The following is a 20535-nucleotide window of genomic DNA, read 5'->3' on the forward strand; positions in this document are numbered from 1 at the left end:
TATTTAAGCATATTTACATATGTTTGAAGCATTACATTGGAAAAAAGAACACCCAAAGTGGTAGTTTGGCTTTGGACCCTACGACATATGGTGAACATGTTATCCTCTGCCTGAAGAATCTCTCTAAGTCCATCATAATAGCCCTATAGGTTGAAATTTTAATTTTGAGGAAATTCAGCCAAATGATGCTTCAAATCCACCCAAATGTTGAAGTAGATGCTCCACAGGACCATCAATTCTTGATTCAGTAATAAAATCAAGGGCTTTGCTGAAAAAAATTAAAGTTTTCTAGTAGTTCTGGAGTTCTCAGGCGAAAGGAGTGAAATCTCAAAATTTTGCCGAAATGACCAAAATTTCAGTCGAAATCTGGTATACCTGTAGAGTCTACCCCTGTTTCGTTTCGAGGCTTCTCAAAACTGAAATATTTCGCAAAATTTTTATCCTTTCAACCAAAATTTCAAACCATGGTTGCGAGTGGTGAATCTCCATGACACTTCTCAGCTTTTTTTACTAAAAAAAGGGAACAAGATTCACTGACCAAATATGGAATAAGAAAATCCAAACATTCTAGCAGGTAAGGAGAATTTAATTATGGAAAAAGCATGACGACGTGAAAGAGAAGAAACTGAAAAAACATCATAAACAGACAAAATTGGTGGCTGAAAGCCTGAAACCAATATTGTTTGAGTAGTTTTTGGTGTTAGAAGTAATTAGAAGTAGTTGCAGGTCTGGAGAAAGTTTAGCTGTTTCAAGTCAAGCCCTTAGCTGCTAAGGCCAGTTTTGGTATGATTTCAATTTCAATTTCGGATTGATTTCATGAAATAGTCAACAAATAGATTTTTGGTCAAAAAATTGAAATTATTTTAGTTGTATCAATATGAAATATTTCAAGAATAAAAAAATGCATTTGGTAGTTCAATTTCTGAGAACAGATTCTCTATATTTCTTTGGGAAGGGTGGTGGTGGTGGTGGTGGTGGTGGCGGTGGTGGTGGTGATGGTGAGACCATTAGGAGAAGAAGAAGAGTGATGTTTTATTTTTAACATGAAATTACTATTTTGCCCATCAAATTAACCATGTGCACATTAAAGAGTAAGAGTGATCAAATGAAATAAAAATTCTGAAACAGCTCCTCAGTTGTTTTAGAATTTCTATTCCGCTTGATTTCTATTTCACTGAAATAAGGTGCAAAAATCAAACCAAAAAATTTCCGAAATAGAAATCACCCCCTGAAATTGAAATAAAAATCATACCAAATCAGGCATAAGAGTTCCATCAGTTTTTTTCAGTCGCTTTTCTTGGACAAGCGTGTATTTATGGAATTCATAGACAGCACAAGTACCTGCGACATGGCAAGTCTTATGGGGCTGAAATTTTGTGGATGATCCCATGGACCCAACTCAGATGTTAATATTCAACCCAAACAGAGTTGGCCAAGGGGCAAAATTTTGCTTTGAAAATCCATGAGAAAATGAAACACATTGAAAAGAATTGACGGCTGAAAACACAAGGGAATATGCCAATAAATGGGAGGGTATAGTTTTTTAATTTGATTCTAAAATTTTACAAATGGCCAATCCAGACCATTTCGTAGACATCCAATGGTCGGATTGGCCACAATCACATCACTCTTCCACATGGAATAAATAGGTGCAGTCCAGAAAAACTTTCTCCTTATTTTGTTTATTTTTGGGTCCAGTTTAAGTCGTATTTTAAAGCATGGTTCAAGAACTTGGTTTCGGCGAGTTGGTGCATTTTTATTCTTTTTTTTTAACTCGAAGGCTGATTTCGGTGGGTTTTAGACCTAGTTTGGGCCTTAAACTTGGTACTCAGCCTATTTTAGGCCATTTAAACACAATGGCACTATCAAATTTTGCAAAAACGAAGTCAAAATAGGAGTTTCACTTCGGACCCTAGGTTGGTAGGCGATGACATACTAAAAATACCCTACTCTACACATAATTTTGTAATAGAAAGCAATCAAAGCATTCAATTAATATAAAACAACTTAAATAAGCATTAGAAATGTAAAGTAGGGTATTTTACATCAATCTTAACATATATGATATACCTGTATCCTTCCAAGCCATGTTTCTGAAGCCAGTAAGGCTCAGACTGTGACACATAGGATTCCCATGTCAAAGTGTTGCTGAAGAAATCGTGTAGTCTACCACACAGCCTAGATGAGTATTGTCATCAGCTATCCGAAGGTACCCTATCCTACTATATAGAAGAGGCGGTTGTGATGGGAATAATGGGATCGATCCACTGCTACTGCCATCAGGCATGTATGGCTGGGTTGGGACTATGAATAGGTCTCAACAAACCCTGACCCAGTGCTCCGAGTGTCGAAGTCATGGCCATAGTGTACTGACTGCGGCTGCCCATAGCCACTATATTCGAAACAAGGTAGCAAAAGCTCAAAAATCAGCTCACCACTGGTTTCCCTATCGAGTTCACCGAGACAGTCGAGTTTCTAACGAGATCTCGACTGTCTCGGTCAAGATCTTTCCCCTTTTAAACATGGGTTTGGTCCACATCTTGGTCGAACCAAGAACTTGACTCGACCAAGTCCGTGTAACTTTGTATTTCGCCTCCCATCTCGACTCGCTAATTGAAAAAAACGAGTTTTAAGCGAGATCTCGCCAAGTTCTTGAACCATGTTTTAAAGTACTGCCCCTGGAGTAGCTTTTATAAAGGATAATTTGTTGTCTTTTAATTCATCCAGTAGGGTTTTATGGCAAAACCGCTGTTTATATACTCTCTAAAACAGAGCGTTGTAATCAGTTTTATCCATTTTTTCAAGTCAGCAGCATAATGCTTGTTTCTCCCCTTAGTTTCTTGTGTTAACAAAAACCGGGAGCTTTACTATAATTTCCTTCCTATTTCTACTATTCTCACTTGGGGCTGCACTACAGAATCACTCAGTCAGTGGGGGCCTGGGGGGACACTGTCCACCCCTCCCAAAAAAAAAAACTGTACATGGGAGTTTCCCTTCATGCACTGGAATCACTCTCAGATGCCCCGAGATGCATCCTTTGCTTTCATGCGCAAAAAAATGAGTACCAGCCACAACAGGTTCCAGGAATACATGAATGCTCTTTTCTCTTGCCCAAGAACAGGTTATAAAGGTTTGTACTTCGGAGAATGCTACCAAATGGTGTTTTGCAGGAATGAAGGAAATCAAAGAATCTTTCGAAAGCAAGATTTTCCCAAGTCAGATTATTAGAAAACAAAATCGACGGGTGGAACAGATTCAACTTTGATGATAAGTACGAGCTTACCACAATTTGATTTGGAAGGGATGAATTTGTATATTTATATATTTTACATTTTTGTTTTTTCTATGCTTTTCACTTAATGTATTTTGCATCTTTCAAGTCTTTGTGGAAGGTTGTGTTTCATACACTTTTGTTTATATTTCATTTACTTATTGACATTTCAATGTCATTGCCTATTAAAAGAAAATCGTGAGAGAGCTTTTAGCCACTTGCCATCCATCCCATACATCCCTTCAATCCTAAATACAAAATAAGAAAAGAGAAGTAGAGAACAGAGAATAGAACCAAAAATAATCAAAAAAGATAGAGATACATAGAAAGTTTCTAATCCTATATACTCAAATTTAACACATCTAAGAGAGGCACAGTTCGAAATTTCAGTTGAAATACCAAAATTTCGACAGTTTATCCAGTTTCGACCCTGGTCGGAAAAAAACCCACCAGTGACTTGACAGGTTTACAAGGCTTCAATCAAAACTTCGGTGAAATGACCAAAATGGTCAAAATTTCGTTCGAAACGGAATGGAACTTTTTTATACTCTCAATGATAAATTGTCAACCTCTAGCAAAACATCCTTAGCCACCTTCGAAAAAGGAAATTGAATTCCCTCTCTTTAAGTCTTAAAAACTTCTTCCTCCTAAACTTCTCTAGCTTATTGTTGAACTAGGCATTGGAACAAAGTCAAAGGTAAAAAGGGGCAGAGTTGGAATGGTTGCCTAAAGCAGATACTTTCTCCTCCTTTTACAAATTACCAATTTTCCACGTTTTTTCCCAATTTCCCGGCAAAGGATTACATAAGGATTTTGATACTGTTATGTATATGGTAGCGCAGGGGTATTACTGTCAGACCCTGCGGTAATCAGTTTTAGTTTGTCTTAATCTAATTAGTCTTCTATTACCGCAAGGACTGAAGGGTATTGTAATTGTTCACCTAAATATAATGTGGTGAGAGGACTGCCGCACAGTACGGAGTGTTACTCTTTCTTGCGGCAGTCTCTTCTCTCCTTTCGTCCTCACTTCTTCTTCTTCTCTCTTCTTCTGCACTGTAGTTTCAAGCATGTGGCAATCTGGATGGTTAGTTGAGCTGCTGGGCAGCTGTGAGTATGGCAGTCAGTCATGGGAAGAGATGCTTGAGTTGTGTTGTCATTGTTGGCAACACCCTCTCCTAACAGTATCTGAGAGGTGTAGGCAGCCAACAACAACTCAGCCTTATCCCAACTAAATGGGGTCGGCTACATGGATCCTTGCCCTCCAATCAGCTCTATTCGAGGTCATACATGATACAAGGCCTAAGTTATTCATCTCTCAGAATGATCATTAAAATAAAAATTCAACCCTCAGGTTTATAACTAGGGAATCAAAGACAAATATGTCAAGGAACTTGGGGAGTTTGGGGGGGGGGCAAGGGGGGAAAAAAGCAAATGGGAGGAGATAACCGACAAGTCAGGTCAACTAGAAATCAACGTCTGACAGTCTGACACATATGTTTGTTAAGATGAATTTCAAGTGGCGTGATGCATGAATATCAAAGAGCAATAGTGTTATCTCAACTAGAAACAATCAAGCACCACCACCTCCCCCTAAGACAGCAGTCTGCAAATAAAATAGCAACTTCCATATATTCTAGATTTTAGTATATGATACTGCACATCACAGAGTCCTCAAATAAATGAAAAGAATTCCTGCAAGTTGAACAAATCTAACCTGTCTACCTTTGTTGGCAATATAATAATAGAACGTGCTTTATTGGCTGCTGCTCTTTCAAAGGATTTTGTCAGGCTTAGACTGCAACTGTAGAAGTAAATGTGCAAATCGTATGATATTGCAAAGAAGCCCAAATTTTTCCAAATCATAAAATAAATAAGTAACAATTGGAGAATGGAGTTTACACAAAGTAAAACCAAATTGCATTTCATATTCTTCATTGAGTTGAAACCACATTATACTAGAATTGTGATCACATACTCAAGTCATAACCCAGAATACTTAAAGATGAAACCACGGATGCATTTCTTGCTTTGCTAGGCTAGCTACAATGAATTATTTGATTAACTAATAGAGAAAGAGACCATGAGATGAGAGTATTAGTCAATCAGTTTGAATTTATACAAGGAAGACTGCCAATTGAAGCTTAAATTGATGGAAAATGTTGAAGAGAAGAAGAAAGATTTTCCAAGATCACAAAGCTAGAATATTACAAATTCAGTTTGGGTTTATGCCAAGAAGATTTACAACGATAGAATAGCTTAAAGAGAAGAGGAATTATCTTAGAATGGTCTTGACTGACTTAAAGAAAACATATTATAGGTGTCTAGAGTGGAGAGTTCATTTAGCTTGTTTTGGAAAAAGGTGGATTTCAAATAGATATATGATGTAACTAAATATATGTACGATAAAGCTATACTCAGATTAGATAAATTGTGAAAGAGAAATCACATTTTCAGTCATAGGAGGTCTTTAATCATTGTTAGAATTATGCTAATCATTTCCTATTCCCAAGCAGAGCTGGCAATAAGAGCTGCACAAGCATGGAAGTATACGTTAGAGAGTTCACTATGCAATCCAAAAAAAAGGGGTTTCATGAATATAGAAGTAATTAAGAGCTCTTCTTGCCCCAAGCACTCTTCATTTTCTTCCACTGGAGTACATTTAGTAGCAATTGGAGATGAGAATGTCTGGAGGTTTAGTCCTCTATCTGCCAAGAACCATCATATCAATTTTATTTTTATTTTTGCATTTTTTTAGTCATTATTTGGATGTATTTCCATCACTTTTCTTTGGTCACCGTCTGAGATTAGTACGATTTTGAATACATTTGAAAGCTTCGTTTTTTTTTGTAGCAATTTGAAAGCTTATTGAGTCACCTTCCTAGAAAGGCCAAGATGTTGCAAATTTGAGATGATTCAGGAAAGTTACGCCAGTCTGTGGGGAGGAATCCCTGTTTTAGGAATTTTAATTTAACTAGGAGTTTGAGCTTAATTCTAAAATTGTTATTTTCAATTGTGGGAAAGGGATTAAGCACCCATAAGAGCTGTTGAATTTTCATGAATCATCGACTAATTAAGTTTGAGTCTTCAGTTCGAAATTAGAAAGTCAATTTTAGCACATGATTGCAAATAGGATCATGGAAGTTCTTTGCGGTTCTCGAAGTGAATTTTTAGCAACCAGCTAAGGCTGGGATCGTTAATTCCCTGCCTTTTGAAAGAGACAAACCACCTTTCCTTACAGTTCCTAACCCCTTCAGTTCCATTGCTTTTCTTTTAGTTCAGGAGGAAAAAAAATTTGAATGGTCCAGTAGTACTGAAAAAGTGTTGTTTTTTAGAATAAGGTATTAACATAATTTGTGCAAAGAAATAGACTGGATATCTAACCTCTTTGTAAGGACATCAATATGGTTAAGATCTTTGGCAATATTGTCAGCAATCCTGTCCATCTGCTTCCTTGGAAGGTCAGACAAAAGAAGAATTCTCTGCCTCCTGTAAAATATACAAGCAAGGAACTAAAGAAGCCAAGACAATGAAAGTGCAGGAAATTTGAAAATTTTCAAACTCACTGTACTATTGAGGGCTCTAAATGATAGCTAAAGAAGCAGCTACCTAGCTGTAGCAGTACCAAGGCGGACTGCAAACTCATGATACTTATTCAACTGCTTCAGTATAAAGCTAAGATGGCTGTTTACACCACAAATGATAATATGATCGCTCTCCATAACTTGTACTTGTGCTCCTTCTCTGATCTTTTGCATATTACTCTGTTCAGATGTTAGTCATGACTCATGAGGATGTCATTCTCAAAAGATTAAGCTTTTAAAGTTTCTTTGTTTCAACAAATACATCAAATTAACTTACCCTAAATTGTTCTGTCATCGTACCCAATAAGCGCGAGTAAAATAATATACCCCATAAAGCAAGCACAAAACCAAGTACGCGTTCAACACGTGTTCTTTGCTGCAGTGCAACATGAGAATGGTTTTGGAATTGTGAATTGCATCATTATCCCACCATTACTTTATCAATACAAAAGCAATATCTTCATGGAGCATAAGCTTTAGTTAGTATGAGACAGAAACATACTCTTAAGTGAGTAGATGATGAACAAAGGCAAGCCCAGGCTTCCCAAAAGCACTCCTCTAGAGAATGTGTGTTACCCCTGAAATATCCAACACAAAATACATCTTAATAAGACAGTGAAAATTAAAACTAAGATATGATTCAAATAAGATAGTTCATTACAACAGGCAAATCATTCAACAAATTTTTGAATTGACAGCAAGAATGGGTGACAGAAGCATTTAAATTGTTGAATCATTAATGGAAATACTTATTAAGACAGAAAGTATGAAAAACTAGAGGTAATAGATCAAGAATTCAAGATAATTAACCTCAATAAGCAAAAGGGTAAATGACATCTGAGGTGGCCAATCTTTAACAAAAGGATGTAGTGGGCACCTCATGTTTCAAAACTGACGTTTGGGATGCCTTTTAAACTGGTTTTATTTAAAACTATTTTATTTTCCAATTTTTCCCTTCTATGTTTTTTTTTTTTTTTGTAGAAATAAGATCTATTGAGAAATACGGATTACACTCCTGCCGTCTACTACAAGGGGAGTAGCTAGACAGGGATCGGAATTGGACCACACAATCCTATCCGTAATGGATTGAGCCCTCTTGGCAAGGGTATCTGCAACTACATTTGCAACCCTTGAAATGTACTGAAATTGGCAGTCATCAAAGTATGAAACAAGATGTAAAATATCATCAATGATTGGGCAAACAGAAATTTTGCCCTTCTATGTTAGTGTTTAATTACTCGCATTATCTGCACTCTCTCTCACACACACACACATAGGGCTGTAAACGGATCGGATTCGGCTCGGATAGTGCTATATCCGCATCCGCATCCGATTAGCTATCGGACGGATTCGGGTTGTGCTAAATGGATACGGACACGGATACAGATTGGATATTTTATCCATTTACATGTAAATATAGCTTTTCGGATAGCTATAGCCTATCCGTATCTGTTTAGCTTTCGGACGGATACGGACACGGATACGGAAACGGATTTCGGCTATTCATTTACACCCTACACACACACATGTATTCAAGTTTTAACCTCTCACGCAATCAGGGTTTGAAAAGCAGAAATCGGGATCTGATTTGGATCAGTTTGGCCTATTTCAATCCTATTTGAATTGGGGTTGGCAAAATTCGTTCAAGAATTGGTGGAAATTGGCTAAAACACCCCTAAACCCTGGTTTTTATACAAAATAGATCCGATCCAGATCAACCAGAATTGGATTGACCTTGGCCAATTCTAATTCCCTGGTTAAAACACCCCTAAACCCTGGTTTTCATTTTTCAAACTCTGCTCTCAACTCAGCCATGGTTTGAGGTATCAATATCAGATCGCCCGTATCAGTAAATCAGGATTAGGGACAAACTTATCCAATATGGGCTGATCTGTGTTGATCCATAATTGGACACTAAAACCATGAACTCAACTATCTAAGTTCCTTCTCTTCACTCACAGGCCACTTCAGATAACATCCTTGGATCCAAACAAAAACCAATCTAACTGGCAGTTTCAATGCATTCTTAGGAAGAAAACGGAAAATATTTTAGATCCTTTGGATAAAGACGCTGAGGATGAACATTGGGTGGGATTCGGAGTGCTGTAGTGGGTGTGATTCTGCTTGGACAATGTACTTAGACCACTCTTCCCCCTCTGCTAATCCTTATCGCAAAGTAGGTGGCAGAATTGGTCACCCACTGGGTATCTATGGTAAAGCTGACACAGGAAAATTATACTCACGGCAAAACAAAACCATGGGTGGAGACAAGCACAGAAGGCCAAGGCCTTGGGGCAGGGGAGGGGGAGAGAGAAAGGGTGAGGGCAGATAATGTGAGTACCTAAACACTAACATAGAAGGGAAAAATTGAAAAATAAAATAGTTTTAAATAAAACCAGTTTAGAAGGCACCCCAAACGTCAGTTTTGACACATGAGGTGTACCCTTTACATCCTTTTGTTAAAGATTGGGCACCTCAGATGTCATTTACCCTGGTTTTAACATCAATTTCTGTCGTTCTGGTGTGCGCACGCTAAGCTCTGGTGGCGTTCGTTAAGTTTTGTCGTTTTCGTGGGCTAGATCATGGCTTCTTCCCCCTCTCGGGAGAAGCGCCCTCCTGATCCCCCAACTGGGGTTGTCGTGGGTGGAGCCCAGGCTTACTCTTTCGCTGCGGCAGTTTCCAAGTCTCTGGCGACCCCCCCTGTCGCAATCGAGGTGAAGAAGCCCTCTTCGTTTTTTGGAGCTCCGGCTGTCTTTTTCTCCAAGGAGGAGGTAGCACAGTCGGAGAGGGCCTTCTCGGCGGCGCTAATCGCGAAATGCAGCCACGGCAGGCCTTCCTTGTTTGCGATAAAGGAATACCTGCAGAAAGTGTTTTTCTTGCAAGGGGATGTCATAGTCTCCTCTTTGGACCCGAGGCATGTCCTCCTACGATTCTCGACCACGGCTGACTATGTGAAGGTATGGCTGAAGGCGCAAACCCACATCAAGGGATACCTGCTGAGGTTTATGAAATGGACCTCTAAGTTTGTTTCCGGTTGGGAATCTCCGTTCGCTCCGGTCTGGGTCTCCTTGCCGGGACTGCCTGTCAACTTCTACCAGGGCAATTTTCTAGTCTCAATTGCTGGTACTATAAGGCGCTTCTTGAAGGTTGACGGCGCCACGGCAAATTGCACTCGCACAGTCAAAGCTCGGTTCTGCATTGAAGCCGACTTGCGTGAGGCCCTCCCTTCAAAGGTGTGGATTGGTTGCGGTGCACAGGGTTTCTTCCAAAAGGTGTTCTACGACAGGGTCCCCTCTTATTGTGTGTCGTGCTCGAAGGTTAGTCATGCGGCAGAGGAGTGTAGAAAGGCTAAACAGGGTAGAGAGGTGGAGGGGCCTCTGGCTGCCGGAGACCAGACTACTCAGGTCAACACAGCCGCGGCGGGGGCTGAGGATAATGCCAGAACCAGTGATGGGGTCTTCATATCCAAAGGAGAGGGGCCCTCCAACGGTGGGCACAGGGTGGATGTTTCGACTGGGCAACAGGCTCCGGCTAAGCCAAGAAGAAGGGCGAGACGAAGGGGACGTTGGAGGACTATGGAGCAACTGGAATTGGGCCCTCAGGTGATTACGAAGGTTGCGCAGGGCATTTGCGATGCCGTTGGTGGGGATACCCAGGCTAATATTGGCCAATGCAGGGTTGTTGATCGATCTAAGGGTGATGTTGCGCTGGTGGAGCTTGATACCGAGGGGACCTCTCTGTGGCTAGAAGAGGAGGAAATTCCTCCAACGGCTACTGATGGTTTTCCCACGGTGGGGAGCGAGGCTATAGAAGGCAGATGCCTAGAGCTGGTGTTGCAATGCGGTCTGGGGGCAAACTCTGGTGGGGACGATGGCGCTGTGGGCGCTACTGTTCCCGTTGAGGAGAATGACTGTACGCAGTCTGTTGGTGACACTACAGTGCCTTATTTCGAAGACCTTGAGGTGACCATGAGAGGGAGGGACGATAGTCAGGTGCCAGACCAGGCTGCCCCGGCTGCGCCAAGCCGTGAAGCTGTGATGGAGAGCCTTAGGCGCTTTCATGCAACCATCGCAGGCCAGATGTGCAGGTCTCTTGCAAGGGGGGTGAAGACAACAGGGAAACAGGAGCCACAGGTGTCAACTCTGGGAGACGGCTGCCATCCTGGGCTGTGAGCCTCAGCGCTGCCCGTGTTTACAAGAGAAAGAAAATCAAGAAGACAAGGAGCCTGTTATTAAGGCCCCTTCTCGGCGTGTTACGAGATCAATGCGATCGCTGAACTCTTCCCCCCAGGATGCCAGATGAGTTGCCTCTTTTGGAATGCTCAGGGCATAGGGAATAAGCCTACGTCTAGGCGACTGAAAACTTTACTAAGTCTGCATAGAGTTGACATGGTTGCCATTGCGGAGCCCAAAGTACAGACTTCAAAGGCGCGGCTGGTTATGCGCCGGATAGGGATGGAGGTGTTGCACACGACCAATAGAATTTGGGTTTTCTGGAAGGCCTCTATAAAGGTTTGTGTGGTTAAGGACCACCCCCAGTTTGTTTCCATGGAATGCGTGGATGCCAATGCGGTACCCTTCATCCTCACCTTCGTTCATGGACCGTGCTCGGTTGTGGATCGAAGGGAGATGTGGGCGAGGTTGGAGCTTTTCTCAAGGGCAAACTCGTTACCTTGGGCTGTGGGAGGGGATTTTAATGCGGTGGTGTCACCCCTTGAGAAAGCAGGTGGAAGGCCGGCTTGTTCAACGTCGATTGAGGAGTTTGGGAGTTTTGTGAGCAGCTCTAGGCTTATTGATGCAGGTTATGCCGGTAATATTTTTACCTGGTCGAATAACCAGGCAGGAGCTGGAAGGGTGCTTGCCAGGATTGATCGCTTCTTGGTTAATGCTGAATGGGTTTGTGCTTTTCCTAAGTGTGAGGTTACCCATCTTAACAGGACGTGTTCTGATCACGCTCCCATCTGGCTATCGTTCTCTGCTGTAGCCAATAGGGTGGGCGCTGATTTTAAATTTCAGCAGATGTGGTTGCTACACCAAGAGTTTCAGGACATTGTGAAAGGGGAGTGGGCCAGACCGGTGGTGGGCTCACCCCTTTTTGTTTTGTACTTTAAGCACAAGGGGCTTCATGGCGCTCTCCGCAAATGGAACAAGGAGGTGTTTGGCAATGTGCACCAGAGGGTTAGGGATGCGGAGGATTCGGTGAGCAGGGCGGAGGCAAGGGTTGATATGGGGGATGGTGATGAGGCCAGGGCTGCCCTTGGGGTGGCCAGGGAAGCTTTGCAAGGTGTGCTACTTCAAGACCAAATTTTCTGGAAACAAAAATCCAAGGTTACCTGGCTAAAGGAGGGGGATTGCAACATGAAGTTTTTCCACTCCATGGTCAACATTAGGAGAAAGCAGGCTAGTGTGAATAAAATTAAAGGGAGAGATGGGGAGTGGATTACTGATTCTGAGGGGGTGCAGGCGGAGGTGGTGAAGCATATTTCCGAGGTCTTTTCTTCTCAGGGCTGCCAGGTTGACGATGATTTATTGGCTATGATTCCCAAGACTGTATCAGAGGCGGAAAACGTTGCCCTTCTACTACCCCCATCTCTAGAGGAGGTAAAGGGGGCGGTTTTCTCATTATCCTGCAATAGTGCATCGGGCCCAGACGAATTTTTAGGGTATTTCTTCACAGCTTGTTGGGAGGTGGTTGGTCAAGATGTCTGGGCGGCTATTGTGGATTTTTTTATGGGGGGTATCCTCCCTAGGAGCTTCACCTCTGCCAATCTTGTCCTTACTCCAAAGAAGGACAACCGTGAGGTAATGGCTGACTTTCGCCCTATTAGCCTTTGTAACTTTGCTTACAAGATTATTGCCAAGATTTTGGTTTCCAGGCTGGCAGGGCTTCTCCCGTCATTAGTGTCGGAGGAGCAGGGTGCTTTTGTGCAGGGCAGGTGTATCCACGACAACATCGCTATTGTGCAAGAAATAACTCACGACTTGAACAAAAAGACTCGAGGGGGCAATGTCATCCTCAAGCTGGACATGGCCAAAGCCTATGACTGACTGGAATGGGATTTCCTCTGGAGGGTCCTCTCTAGATTTGGTTTTTATGAGGCCTGGATCGCCTTGATCAGGAAGACAGTGGAGAATTGTTAGTTCTCAATTGTTCTGGGTAGCAACAAGTCGGGGTTTTTTAAGTCTTCCAGGGGTGTCAGGCAAGGGGACCCACTATCCCCAGCTTTATTTATTTTGGCAGAGGAGGTACTGAGCAGGGGCATCAAGAAATTATTTGAGGGTCATACGTCCTACTACAGGCTCCCGAGAGGGTGCCCAGGGATCTCACACTGTCTGTATGTTGATGACACCATTATCTTCACCAGGGGATTGAGGAGTTCGCTCAAACAGGTCATGGGATTTCTTTGCAAATACGAGGGGTCTTCGGGGCAGTTGGTGAACAGGCAGAAAAGCTGTTTCGTTTTGGGAGCAAAAGCCTCTATGGCTAGGGCCCTCATGGTTGGGGCGGTGACGGGGTTCCCCAGGAAGTCTCTTCCTATCACTTATTTGGGGGCCCCTCTCCACTTTGGTAGGCTCAGAATCGGTCTCTTTGACAACTTGGTGGAAAAGATAAGGAACAGAGTGGCAGGTTGGATGGGCAGGCTGCTGACCTCGGGAGGACGTGTCACGCTCTTAAAGCACGTCCTGGCTTCGATACCCATCCATGTACTCACGACACTGGACCCGCCCAAGGCAGTTATCCGGAGGCTGTATGGCATCTTTGCTGATTTCTTTTGGGGAAACTCAGAGTGGGGAAAGTGCAGGCACTGGGTTTGTTGGAAAAAGATCTGTAGGCCGCTTGATGAGGGGGGCTAGGAATCAGACTTCTAGAGGATGTTGGTATCGCTCTCAGACTCAAAGGTTTTTGGAGGGTGCTTGCAGGCCAGTCTCTATGGAGTGAGTTTTTCAGGGCCAACTTCTTTAGGAATCTCCATGTTTCTTTGGCGGGTCCTCTTAGGGCGGGCTCTAAATCATGGCATAATACGTTGTCCTATAAGGGGTTCATGCTGGACAGATCACGGTGGCTACTTGGCTGTGGCAGGGTTTCTTTCTGGCTCGATAACTGGACGGGAGCTGGATCTCTAATTGATTATGTGGATAATGGCCTTCTGGTTGACACGGAGTTGTGTGTGAAAGGCGCCCTTGGGGCGGATGGCAGCTGGAAACAGGAAATCATTAATCTCATTGACTCACCAGCCGTCAGGGAAAGCATTACTTCTGGAGGATTTGCGCTTTCTAATAGGGATGATGTTCTGGTCTGGGCCCCCTCGAGTGATGGGCGCTTCACCACCAAGTCTTCTTGGAATGAGGTACGAAGCTCCTCGCCTGTGGTGCCTTATGCGAAGTGGTTGTGGAACTCTTCAGTTCCGGTGAAGATAGCTTTCTTCTCGTGGCAGCTTCTTAATGGCAGGATCCCCACGGATGAGGCGCTTATGTCTTGTGGTATACCCTTGGTTTCAAAATGTAACTATTGTGGGAGTCCCCGATGTGAAACGACGGACCACTACCTGGTGTTTGGCGGAACAGCTTCTAAAGTGTGGGGGTACTTCACTCATTTATTTGACATGCCTTCTGTCACACAGGGTGTCAGAAGTCGAATCCTGCTCGGACAGAATTCGGCTAGTGGTAACAGCCTCAGCGCTTATATCTCAGGAGTTCTTCCATCTTTGGTGGTTTAGGAGTTATGGAAGGAGAGGAACAATAGAAGGCACGGGAAGGTAGGCGCACCGCGGGTTCAATAATTGCAAAAATAAAAGCCTGGGTGAAGGAAATCAATCTCCCCTCAGGGGTGGGTCGACAAGGATCCTTAAGGGACAGCCTTATTCTGCAGTGTTTTGGCCTTATACCTCCAACCCCTAAGCTGAAACGCCCTATTCCTGTTTACTGGTGCCCACCTTTTGTCTCTGTTATGCTGAATTTGGACGGTGCCAGCAGAAGTAATCCAGGCTTTGGTGGAGGAGGAGGGGTCATTAGAAATCAAGCAGGTGTGGTTTTGGCAGCCTTCACTAATTTCTATGGTGTCTGCACTAACTCGGTTGCTGAGCTTCGGGCCTTGAGAGATGGTTTGCTATTGTGCCAGGAACTGGGGTTCCTTGATGTGGTGGTTAACTCGGATTCAGCTTCAACTGTCAGAATGGTTAACCATAAGAGGTGTAATCTCTGGAAAAGGTGGTATTGCTTCCAGGAAATATTGGATTTGATATCCTCTACACAGGCCTGTGTGTCCTTTGCTTTTCGGGAGAGCAACAGGGCGGCTGATTGGTTAGCCAATTACGCCTGTGACACTAGGGCTTCAACTACTTTCCAACACGGCTGTATGCCTCAGGGTGCTTTTCAGGTGTTGCTTAGGGAAGACAAGGCGGGTCTGCCTGTTCTCAGAAATTAATGTAGGGGGCTGTTGCCTTCGGTCGGGGTTGGGTTAAGTCCTTGAGAGACCTTGAGTGGCCTTTGTCTTGGGATGGGGTAAGGCGGCATGTCCCCCCCGTGTATTCTTTAATTCTTTCATTCATTTTTAATAAAATTCTAGGGACTGGCCCGGTCCCAGGTAGGTTCGGGTTAAAAAAAGATGTCATTTACCCTAAGCAAAAATATTATTTGAAAGTTTCACCAATATGAAGAGTATGAAGAGTGACAAACTAAAATGAAAATATAGTCCTTCAGAGATGGGTATACTACACAGCAGCCAAACATATATAAAAACATTTTCCAAAGCTCCAATTGTGATTTTAAAGAAGAAGATGTGGAGACCACATGGCTGCTAGGACAGCAGCATGGACTACAACTGTACAACATGAAGCAAGGAAGTTATTGGGTGTCATACAGATGAGTGTTCCTTCCTTTCTCTCTTCTTTCCTCTTTTCATTTTTACCCTCTAGGGTAAGAAAAAAAAAATTGATTTATGTATCAAGGGCTTACATTTACAAGAATATGCGTCTGCAGTACTCTCTTGAGACATATATCGCCAACAGTGTGTTTTCTACTTCCCTCTACCTAAATTTCAAAGAAAAAAAAGTCCTCTATCTAATTTGGGTCTCATTGCTCTTTTGAAATGTTGTTGTATTGCTCTTTAGAGATACATGTCACTGAAAGTGTATAACCCCACTTCCCTCAACCTAATTTTGCCAAAAGGGGGGGGTGTTACATTTACAGATTGTTATAGGCTATAGCTTGGCATACAGAATATACAATAGTTACAAAAATAAACCAATTGTTGTCCAGTGAAGTTCTGTCAATTCGTTAAACTTCTTTGAACATGCAGGTCAAATTAATTAGAAAAGAACCAACGTTTGGAGAGATCCTGGGATGTCTCTTGACTTATCCTTAAGCAGCCTTTATTTTACTACACATCTCACGACCTTTTGTGAAAGCTTGTATAGATGGTCATGAAGTAAAGATCTTCCAGTCTTAGTACATTCTATCTTACAACTAAAAGTTCCAGAGGACACTGTATATATCTAAGGAGGAAAAAGGACACAAATCTGATATACAATACCACCAATCCACAACAGTCGGGGACCCCAAGTGGGGAAAAAAGACACAAGGCTGATAAACACCCCCACCACCATCAACCCACAATGGTCGGGGACCCCAAGAGGGACATCATATATTTTTCCACATTTTAAATTGTAAATACAAGATTATACTCCAGAAGTAGAGATTATATATTACCTGAACTTGAAGAATAAGAAACCTCCAATGATAACAAATGAGAAGCATGCTACAAAGAGTGCTACAAAGATCCTACAGAACACCAATTTAAAAAAATAATAAAAAAGTAGAGATTATAAGCATGTGAAACATTAATATTTTATGTTGTATGAACATTAAGAAAGTCCTTCCATGCCAAGAATATCATCTGTTAGCAGATACGAAATAGAAGAATAAGAAACAAAAGAAAGAGTACCCAGTGCACACTAAGGGCATACCCAGTGCACGAAGCTCCCGCCACTAAAGAAACAAAAAAAGGAATAGATAAAGAAAACTTGCACAGTATTAATACAACTCGACTCAATTCAACTAAGCCTTGTCCCAACTAAATGGAAAGAGTATACTCTTAATACTTGATTATTTTAATTATACGCAATCTTTAGAGAATATATCTCTGAAACAAAAGAAGAGATTAATTTGTGTATAATTTAGCATACACCAAAAACTAATAAGACAACATCAATGACAAACACCTATAATGTGAAAGCAAACGCAACAATGATAGACAATACAAGTTGCATGCTTTCTAACAAATTTATAGATTTGTTACAGTTTTCAATTTTGTAAATATTTAGTTGGGAGTATTGGAACTATTTGTGTTAGATTTGAGCAGTTGTTATAATGAATTGATTTGCGAATCAAATGTGAAATGTGAATTTCAGTGTGGTCATAACTAGTGATTTTTTGTTGCAACCAATTAACCTAATTTTTGCTTCTTCTTCCATCTCTTTTTCCTTTAAAAGCAACAACCTTACAAAGATAACAGGTCAAACCAACTCCTACTTGAGCTGGGCATTAATTGGACAAAACTAATTTCCTACAAAGGCAGATCTGTCATGTGTAGGAGGAAGTCGCATGGCATTCTTCTTCTACTTAGAATCTGAGGTCTGAAGTCTGAATCCTGTCTCAAAATACTCATGCAAAGCATTGAACAAGAAACTTACTCTCGAAAACAAGCAAATACATCAATCTAATCTATTAAATCTTGAAAGATAAAAGAACTATTCTAGGCTAAACACAAAACAAGTGTAGAACAACAGTATGGGGAGAATGATCAGAAAGTTGAGGAGTACCATACTATGATCTATTTATAACAAGATAACAAACAAGAATCAAATAAACGATATAAACAATATGCAAGATCTAAAAATTGTATCATTTCTCTAATGCTATAGAATATAATTCATATTTTTTTCTGAAAACAATGAAAAACATGATAAATAACAAACAAAAAACACAAAGCAAAGCAAAAGATATAAAATAATCCTAACTCATTATTTTAATAAAACCTACTAGAAAAGGGATGAAGGTCTTGTCGGTGGTCTATGTAGTCAAAGATTATTTTGGTGGACATATTCCCCACGGATCCAACCACATGGAAAAAAGTACAAGTAATCACCATATAGAGAAGTGGATAAATTAGTTATCAAAAAGTGCAGGGTATCTAAGTAATTTCCCTTAAGTAGATTGAGGGGCACAACTGCATTACAAAAGTATGTTTGATACATTGATTTATTGGACAGATTGAGAGGAATTTAACAGAAAGCTTTGACTTGTTATTTGTAAATAATAGGAGAAGAGAAAAAGAGAACAAAGAGAATCGAGTTCTGTGTAACCTTTGAGAGCAACAAAGGACATAACCGGAAAATAAGAAAAAAAGAAAATAAAAGACGATTCCTAAACTACCCATAACCATCTCGGTATTAGCGCATTAGCGAGACTTACATAGTCTCGATTTACACTCCCCCTCAAGCTGGAGCATAGATGTTAATCATGCCCAGTTTGTTACAAATATAATCCACTCTAGTACTCCCCAAAGACTATGTAAACAAATCTGCAAGTTGCTCCCTTGTACGAACATGATGAGGAGAAATAAGCCCTTGTTGCAGCTTCTCTTGACAAGTGACAATCTACTTCAATGTGTTTCATTCATTCATGAAACACAGGATTCGAAGCAATATGGACAGCAGCTTGATTATCACACCACAATTGCATAGGCAAATCATCTGTAAACCCAAGCTCAACCAATAACTATTTCACCCACATCAGCTCACACGTAACATGTGCCATAGCTAGATACTCTGACTCTGTACTGGATTGAGCCACAACTATCTGTTTCTTGCTTTTCCACGATACAAGGTTCCCTCCAACAAACATGCAATAACCTGTAGTTGACCTTCTGTCAACAGGAGAGCCAGCCCAGTCAGCATCTGAAAAACCCTCAACCCGTCCATGGCCATGATCAGTGTAAAGTAGACCATGTCCAGAAGCCTTCTTGAGGTATCGCAAGATGCGCATAACAGCATCCCAATGAGATGTCCGAGGAGCAGAAAAAGATTGACTCACAATACTGACAGGAAAGGCAATGTCAGGTCAAGTCACAATCAAATAATTTAGTTTCCCAACAAGCCTCCGATACTTCTCAGGATCACCAAGAATATCACCACAGTCAGCTGTAAGCTTTAAATTAGGATCCATGGGAGTATCTAGAGGTTTAGAACCTAACATTCCTGTCCCTGAAAGAAGATCAATAACATAATTTCATTGTGTGAAATTCCTATCCTTGACTGAGCCACTTCCACACCCAAAAAGTACTTCAACCTTCCCAAATCTTTAGTCTGAAATTTCTGTTTTAAATGCATCTTCAACCTCTCAATTCCTGAAGAATCATCTCCTATAATAACAATATCATCCACATACAATAAAAAAATATTTGTCCTGCATCAGAATGGTCACTACCACATCGTGTCAGTCCAAACTCCAAGACAACCTCACTGAACCGACCAAACCACGCCCGAGGCTACTGTTTCAGCCCATACAAATACTTTTTGAATAATGAATAATGCCATGTTGAACCATAAAAGTAGTAAAGGGATCAGAAAAGTATTCCTTAGCATTATCGCTACGAAGAATGCGCAAAGGAGTATTAAATTAAGTTTTAACCTCATGCAAAAATGTACAAAAAATATAGAACAGCTCTGAATGATTTTTCATTAAATAAATCCAGGTAACTCTGGAATAGTCATCAACAAAAGCAACAAAAAAACGAAAGCCTAACTTAGAAACAATTGGACAAGGACCCTAGACATCTGAATGAACTAAAAAAATTGGTTGGTCAGACCGTTTATTGACTTTAAGGGGATAACTTACACGGTGAAGCTTCCCAAACTGATAGAAATTACAATTTAAACTGGAAATAGACCGAAAACGAGTATCTAAAAGCTTTAAACTATCCAACGATGGATGACCCTAACCCCAATGGACTTGGTGAGGAAACGCCACAGATGAAGTGTCCTCGAGTAGATACAGCCCCCCCCCCCCGATTCACGATCTCTACCAATCATCTTCGTTGTAAGGTCCTGAAATACACAGGAATCAGAGAAAAGGCTATGGAACATTTATAGGTTTTTTTGGTAAACTTATTAACAGACAAAAGAGTAAAAAGGAATTCAAAAAAAAAAAGAAAAGGAACTCAGGTAAATAAAGAACAGAAGACAAGGATAAAGGAGTGGCATGAATGGTACCTGTACTAGTAACTTTAGCTAAAGAACCATCAGCTAAAGTAACACTAGAGGACGACGTATAAAAAGAAGAAAATATACCTAAGACCCCAATCATATGATCCGATACACTTGAATCAATAATCCAGGGGCGGGAAGCAGTCGAAAGACATGCAGTGGCATTACCTGTCTGAACAAATGTAGCAGTAGAAGGCTGGGATGACTAAGAAATCTGAAACTGGGTAAAGCGTTCATAATCCTCATCAGACATCTTCACTGTCTTACCCACAGACTGTGGAGATGATGTAGCAGCGAAATTAGCAAATTGTTGCTGAGGAGATTTTCCATGAACTTTCCAACAAAAGCGTTGGATATGTCCTGGGCAACCATAACTGTGACAAGTCTTCACTGAACCTAAAGTATCTGAAGAAGCCTGG

The 20535-nt window shown here is 41.4% G+C and overlaps 1 protein-coding gene across 5 annotated transcripts in view; it reads right to left on the reverse strand.

Annotated features, from left to right (window-relative positions):
- LOC122669976 (putative ion channel POLLUX-like 2) overlaps positions 1 to 20535 on the reverse strand; it is a 162851-nt gene that overhangs the window by 100661 nt on the left and 41655 nt on the right. For 4 of the 5 annotated variants that reach the window (XM_043866924.1, XM_043866918.1, XM_043866909.1 and 1 more), the window contains 6 exons: positions 16560 to 16631; positions 7355 to 7430; positions 7130 to 7228; positions 6878 to 7032; positions 6653 to 6757; positions 4986 to 5072 (listed from right to left, as the gene is read on the reverse strand). In XM_043866924.1, coding sequence (XP_043722859.1) covers positions 4986 to 5072; positions 6653 to 6757; positions 6878 to 7032; positions 7130 to 7228; positions 7355 to 7430; positions 16560 to 16631 — 594 coding nt within the window. The remainder of the gene's footprint in view (positions 1 to 4985; positions 5073 to 6652; positions 6758 to 6877; positions 7033 to 7129; positions 7229 to 7354; positions 7431 to 16559; positions 16632 to 20535) is intronic. The other variant, XM_043866932.1, reaches the window with a different exon arrangement.

Source organism: Telopea speciosissima, chromosome 1, assembly GCF_018873765.1.
Source record: "Telopea speciosissima isolate NSW1024214 ecotype Mountain lineage chromosome 1, Tspe_v1, whole genome shotgun sequence".
In the NCBI taxonomy this organism is placed as follows: Eukaryota; Viridiplantae; Streptophyta; class Magnoliopsida; order Proteales; family Proteaceae; genus Telopea; species Telopea speciosissima.